The sequence below is a fragment of the Sinocyclocheilus anshuiensis genome, unplaced genomic scaffold (genome assembly GCF_001515605.1).
Source record: "Sinocyclocheilus anshuiensis isolate Anshui unplaced genomic scaffold, SAMN03320099.WGS_v1.1 scaffold3406, whole genome shotgun sequence".
In the NCBI taxonomy this organism is placed as follows: Eukaryota; Metazoa; Chordata; class Actinopteri; order Cypriniformes; family Cyprinidae; genus Sinocyclocheilus; species Sinocyclocheilus anshuiensis.
Genome location: NW_015541310.1, coordinates 68,650 through 75,900, shown reverse-complemented (window position 1 = coordinate 75,900; position 7,251 = coordinate 68,650). Strand labels below are relative to the sequence as shown.

Below are 7,251 nucleotides of genomic sequence, written 5' to 3'. Positions count from 1 at the left end.
CACACACACACACACACACACACACACACACACACACACACACACACACCTCATTCACTGCTTTACAAAATGATGGAGACACACGCATGTCATCTAACCTGAACATTAAGTCAACCTCCTCCTGTTCAAAACCTCCTGACTTCATTTCCTGGCAGGACATTGATAGCAGTTAAACTCTGAGAGGAATAGACTTAACCCCTTTAGTTCCAGGCCAGTGAGCAATCATTTGAAGTGGAGTGTTCTTGCATTTCTGCATTTAATGTTTGACAGAGCATTCCTGTGATGTGTTCTGGGCCTCAGACACAGATAATCCTGTGCACTTTAATTATAAAGCACCGGCCTTTGGTCTCTGCTGCTGAGTGTAGGTGGGTAAGATCAGAAACAGCTCCTGAAGGACAGTGCTGTGTCCTTCTTGTTTGCTCACAAATCTAAATCAATGTTCGCTGTTTATTGCTCATGCTTAGGATTAGTCTTTTGGACAAACTGACAGATACTAAACAACTTCCAAGTGGATATACTGTGCCAATAGCTGAGGATTCAAATTCAAGATTGCCAACTAAAACAGATTACTATTCAGTTTTATTTAATAAGTGATAATAAGTGGTAAAACAACCTGGATTGATGTGGTGGAGCAGGGCTGTCGGGTCCGGACAGTGGCTGTAGTGCAAAGGTCAGCGAGCCAGTTCAGTTTCTGAATAGATAAACATGCATTAACAATCATGCACAGCTTGTAATGGACACTTCTGTACTAAGTACAAATAAAAGGCCTGAAATCAATCCACAGCAAACATGTAAATCTGACTCAGTCGACATTCAAACATTACTCCAATGCAACACTGACTTCATTAGGTTTAGAAGCGCATTTAAAGTGAAGCAAAAACACAGTGAAACAAAAACAAAGGATACAGTTTAAGGGCATATATGAAATTACTTTCAGTAAACAAATGATATGTGCATTTTATTATTCTCATAAATTCATATTTATTCATACCAACTGTAGACTTTGACTCCTCTGTGACAGAAAGCTGTAAAACACACAAACACCTGAAACAAGAGATGCAGAAATCAAAAATGAAATACATTTATATTATGTTCAAAACCTCATTTTTCACATTCCTTTAATGAAGGCAGCTCATCAGTTTACTCTATCATTACAATTGTACGAGTTCACAAGAAATGCTAAAGAACTGCCTGAAATGTCACGTATGATGAGGAAGTCAAAACCCCGACATTGAAAACTGCTGCAGCTCTGTTTGTTAGAGATGCACACAGATCATTAGAGGTTGGAGGTCTTAACAGTGTCTTTAATGCCACTGAAGCGTAGGGACAGTTTGTTCCCTTCGTTAGCCCAATGTGCCCTCATTTCTGCAGCAATTGTCCCTACAGTTTGGTACGAAGTCATGGATAGATGAGGTCATATTGCACTCATTTGAACACAAATGTATGGATGTAAAGAGAGCCATATAGAAAATGTTTGGTTTAATGTTTAAAGAAGGATGTTGAAGAATGTTGTGAAATATTATTACAATTTAAAATTAGTGTTTTCTATTTGAATATATTTTAAAATGTAATTTATTCCTGTGATGCAAAGCTGAATTTTCTTCAGTGTCACATGATCCTTCAGAAATTACTTTAATATGCTGATTTGCTGCTCATGAAATATTATTGATTATTAACAATGTTGAAAACAACTGTGCTGTTTAATTTAGTGGAAACCATGATGATAGTTTTTTTTTCTGATTATTTGAAATAGAAGTCTTTAGTAACACAATAAATAGCTTTCCTCTCACTTTGGATCAATTTAATACATCCATGCTTATATCTCAAAATAGCTCAGAAAAGTGAATTTAGTTCTGGAAAAAGCTCTAGCATCTTTTGTTTGCTGATGCCACTTGTTTTTATGTTTTGTAACCAATTGCATTGAAATTCAGACATTTTTGTGTGACTCTAGTGCCTAAAAATGTTTATAGTATAGGCTACATATATTTAGCATTTTTCAAAATTCTAAATATTCCTTCATTACAATAAAAGTCACCACATCAACTTGCACAGGGCATAAACACAGTTTCCTTTTCTGTAATCAATACTAGAGAACATTCTAGAGAAGCTAAAAAGAACATTATGTTGTGTATTTGGTGTAATGAAATGTTTATGCGGTTTAAGGTTCAAAAAACATTATTTTCCACATACTGTACATTATTGTTTCTCCTCTATGCCCCGCCTTTCTGAAACGCGTCGATTTTTACAAACCTCATAGTTCTGAAAAGCGAGGTGTGCTGTGATTGGTCAGCTATCCAGTGCGTTGTGATTGGCCGAATACTTCAAGCGTGTGACGGAAATGTTACGCCCTGTACCATACTGTGATGCCGTGTCCTGGTGCGACGAGACAAAAACATTAAAACCCATTATAAACGAGGCATTTTTTGCATCCAGTTGGGACATAATTACTGATTATAATGATTTATACTGTCTTTTACACGTTGCGTTGCGTATCGCGCTGCGTAAACATAAAACCATGTCTGCATTTGTGATTGGAGAAACGACAAACAACAAGCACTACTCTACACTGCTCAAAACTCGTCAGTGGCAAATTCTTTAAATATGAAAACGTATTTACAGGCTGTGCATCAGAAGCACCAGACTGTCCTTGCAAAGTTGGAATTGCTCCACTTTATAGAAACAGACACCGGCATTGTAGGCTTGGTTGACTCTTAACTTTTATAAAGAATATCTCTTTGGATTTGAGACTTTAGTCTTTGCAACTTTACAGATCTTCTTTATGCACCAAGAGCTTGTAACACTTCAAAGAGAAAGGAGAAATTGAAATCGCATCATATGACCCCTTTAAAGGATATTCACCAACAACAGAAAATGGGATGCATGGGAATGCTAACGGATAACTTTCTTCAGGTATTTTAGACCTCCTTGGTTTAAATTAAGGTTATCATCAGAGGTCATTTTATATAGTTAAAGAGAGAGTTCACTCAAAAATGAAAATGCTGTCATATATGGACAAAAATACAGTGAAAGTCAATGGGAACCAAAACTGTTTGGTTTTCGACATCTTTCAAAATATCTTCTTTCATATGCCACAGAAGAAAGAAAGTCATACAGGTTTGGAAAGACATGAGGGTAAATAAATGATGAAAGAGTTTTAATTGTTGGTGGACTATTCCTTTAATTCACAGGAGTAACTTCTTTATATATCATCTGCAGTTGCAGTAAGAAATACCTCAATACACATAGGATGCCTTAGAGAGAGTTTTTTTTGTGTGTGTCTGCCATGTGACTGTGCCCTCCGGTGTCCTGAGAGGCTGCAGGAATGCAGACGTCTCCCCTGCTGTATGCCTTAATGCCTAGGGGGCGCAGGGACACCGGGGCCCCTGGCAGCTGGAGCTGAGAGAGACTCAGATGGGGCCCATCTAAGCAGTCACTCTGGGACAAGAGACAGAGGAGAAGCCAGAGAGAGGAGATTAGGGTAAAACACCTTGAGAGGAAACTGGCAGAGAGGAAAAGAGCAGCCAGAGTATTCCCCAGACACACAGACAAACTTATTGAAAGACAGATGCATTCATGATAGAAATATATGGATGTGCAGTGTATACATGATGTAGCTGTATAGAGTGGCCCATATAAAGCAGTGGAGATGGAAAAAAAAGTAAAAGAAATATATCAAACAAGATGCAGAAAGACTCACCACTTTGTTGTCTTCGTCATTTTCACTCACTTTCAGGCCAAACGAAACGAAACAAAACTAAAACATTTCATATAATAAAAAGTGGAAAGACTGGGGTTGTTGAACTTTTGTATGGGGTTGTACTTTATTAGTTTAGTCATTTTATTAGTTATTTAGTACAAGTTAAATGAAACAAAAATTTAAAATGTTGCTTTGGCAACTAGTTAAAATAAAAGATGTTTTTAAAATATTATTTCACTTATTTTTAATAACTTTTATTTGAATCTTTTAGTTTTAGTTACCTATAATAACCCTGCTGTGGCTGATTATTGTCAACCAGATTATATTGCACAATGCATCTTACTTGGTCATTTTTTGACATGATAGCCCCCCCCCCATCCACATTCAGGCGAATTATTCCTTTAAAACATATGCATGGCATTTTAACATGTTTAAATTTGTTAACATGTGAGAGATTTGATCAGAAGGTCTTCAGGGAGGAACTGATTCGAGCCCCTTTAGGTCTCTGAGGGAAAGGAAAGAGAAAGACACAAGAGAAATAAGATCCCCAAGGCTGAACGTATTTGTTGTAAAGTCCTAAAGGAATCTGGGTTATCTCCTGGGATGAGCCTATCAACTTAACCTCATTTATAAACACAGGCACAGATGTTCGTTGTACATCTACTGGAGAACTGATGGTGGAAATGCAGACACCATTAAATCAATATTAATTTAAATGTAATTCAGTGAATTTGCAGCAAAATGCATACAGAAAAATAAATGAGAATGGAACTTAAAAACTGATTTATAAATGGAAAAAATAAAATGTTAACATTTAACATTTGTAGCATTGAGTAACAGTTCCATTTAAATATTTACATCATGAGGGCTTTATGATAGCATAATTTCCCATTTTCTTCCTAAAAGATCAGGATTTATGCTAAGAAATTACAAAACTATATAAGTTCTTAATTTATTAACCACTAGAGGGAGGAAAAAGACTTCATTCAATGACACAAAAACGGTAGCTTATGGAAACACATATTTTCTTTTATCTATAAAAAGCCAGAAACTCTTTAAGACAAAAGTCTTTTGAATTCCAACTATCTTTAGGCTAAATACACATTTATGTAAACTCTGCTAGGCATATTGAAGAGGAGAAAAACACATGAAAACAGGTAATTTCAGCTCAGGGTTCAGAACCTGAGACACATAAAATACGCTGGAAAAGGGGAGGAAATTGCAATTGTAAACTGTATCTACTCAACCTTCAGGCAGTGGGCCAGGAGGCCCGGAAATCCTTACATTAACTGGCTTACTAACTTTGACAAATGTTTTTTCTTCACCAAATTATGTGATTGCCTTCTGCAGGGCATCTTATTGGATACGGTTGTTCTGTAGACATGCACTATAAGACATCTGATATTACAGTATCTCCAATAAGAATCCACTAGATGTCACTGGAGGTAAACACATGGAGCTGTAGTTTTGCCTTAAGTATTAGATGCCAGGTTGAATTCACTTCACTCATTTGCAGGAAATAATGCACCAAAAAAAGCAGACCAAATAGTTATAAAAATCCTAAAATACAGATTTTATGTATGAATAAAAATAATTATAATATATATATATATGTATTTTTTATTTTTTGGTATATCAAAAGTAAGCAATAAGGGCATTTTGAAAAACAATGAAAAACAATTGTAAAAGTTTTATGGAAAATATTTACTTTTTTTGCAAAGTATCACTGAGAAAACGAAAATATTTGCTCAAATGAAAAGTGTTTGTTGTGTTTCGTTGGCAGACAGTTGAGCATGTTTTGCCTCTTTTACCATTTCTCCAACAGGCATCATTTCATTTCGTAAATTAAATTAAAATAATTTTCACAATATAAACATATTCAGGCAAGCCTCTGTAGCTAAAACAAAACAAATCTTGGTGACAGAAATATTATACTGCATAAAAATGAAGACTAATTGGATTAATTTAATTGGGTTCAACATTTTTTCACACCACTGTATATATATATATATATATATATATTTTTTTTTAAAGAAGTCATTCATTTGATCAAAAATACAGTAAAAACAGTCATATTGTGAAATCTTATTACAATTTTAAAAGTGTTTAATCTATTGTCTTTACTGTGACTTGGAACAATTTAATGCATCATTGCTGAATAAAAGTATTAATTTCTTAATACATTAAAACACTTCATACACATAAATATAATCCATATGGTAAAATATGACTTCTAGGTTCATCAAACAACAGAACCCCAGAGTTATAATTACTGTCTGAATAGGGCTGAATTTTATCAGACATGAGCAGAACAGATCACATGTGCAAATGAAAAAAAGAGACAAAAATAATGCATCAGAGGCAGCTGTGTTTAGAACATGAAGAGTTTGTCAAAACATAAAGGACTCATTATTGGCCAGCAATGGGAACTCTGTGATCATCTACAACATAATTGCATGTTTAGAGTACTGTACTGTAGAGTAACTGTATTTCAACACTTACTTGTAGTTCTTTCTGTAGTAAAAGCATTGTATTATCTATCAAAGTATGAAATTCAATTCAAATTCTAAATGAATAGAAATCCTTGTTCCAATAAATAGACACCAGACAAAAATAGGCACAGCTTGTATAAGTACAGGCATCATCGTATGATTGCTTTAAAAAACAAAACAAAACAAAAATTTTGAGTTAAAAGGCTCAGCTTCAGCTGAAGAAATCTGTAGCAGTTCATTCCACCAGGACCGAGGAGTTCCTTGACCACCCACAAAAAGCACAGAGTGAAGGAGAAAATCCTTTTTTTAAGTGTGTATTAGGGACAGCCATCAGTCAGTGATTCCTCGATGTCCAGTCTGTGAGGTAGAGCTGCAATACATCAGTCAGTTTGTCAGTCACTGGCATGGCTTCTGATGGAACGGATGCCATGGAGGTTGAGTCCAGGATACCTGCGTTCTCAGGTAGAGATCCTCACCCTCACTTGGGCTCATAGCTCATCATGGCTCCTGGTAAGGTCTTCACCATAGTTGGTGGCCTGGCTGCCCACAAACATGTTCCAGTTCTCAAGAATCTCTTCTTTGGTCAGCATCTGGTCCTAAAATTGTAACATTCCATATGTCAAATGCATGTTTGACTGGTTATATTCCTCATTTGTAAGATGCTTTGGGGAAAAAAGTGCCAGCTAAATTCATAAATGTAATGTGTGTTCGCAATAGTGACTAATAGAGTCTTCTACTTGAATCCATGACATTGGCAACTCTGGTATTGATGATAAACATGTTTAACATGCATGTTCCTGTGACTGAAAGTTAGCCAATTTTTCACACAAAACATTAAATTGTCATAAAATTGTTGGTAAAATTAACTTTTCTGGTAAAGGTATCTTTAAACAGTTGGAAATCTAGTAGGCTACACTTAAAAAAAAAAATAACTGCAGCTGTATGTACAATGTACACAATGTTTAATAGCTAAAAATAATATCTAATCTGCCTTGGGACATCAATTTTCAGGAATTACTCCAACTAATTGTCCTAAAATTACTGATCAAGTAACTGATAAAA

General features: G+C 35.4%; 1 protein-coding gene across 2 annotated transcripts in view; it reads right to left on the bottom strand.

The window, feature by feature from the left end:
• Positions 1-5,837: 5,837 nt before the first annotated feature.
• Positions 5,838-7,251, bottom strand: part of LOC107690795 (reticulocalbin-1-like) — a 5,658-nt gene continuing 4,244 nt past the window's right edge. The window contains exons 6-7 of one of the 2 annotated variants that reach the window (XM_016489214.1): positions 6,640-6,785; positions 5,838-6,559 (exon numbers count right to left, since the gene is read on the bottom strand). In XM_016489214.1, coding sequence (XP_016344700.1) covers positions 6,678-6,785 — 108 coding nt within the window. In that variant the 3' untranslated portion in view covers positions 5,838-6,559; positions 6,640-6,677. Of the gene's footprint in view, positions 6,786-7,251 lie in introns of both variants that reach the window. The other variant, XM_016489213.1, reaches the window with a different exon arrangement.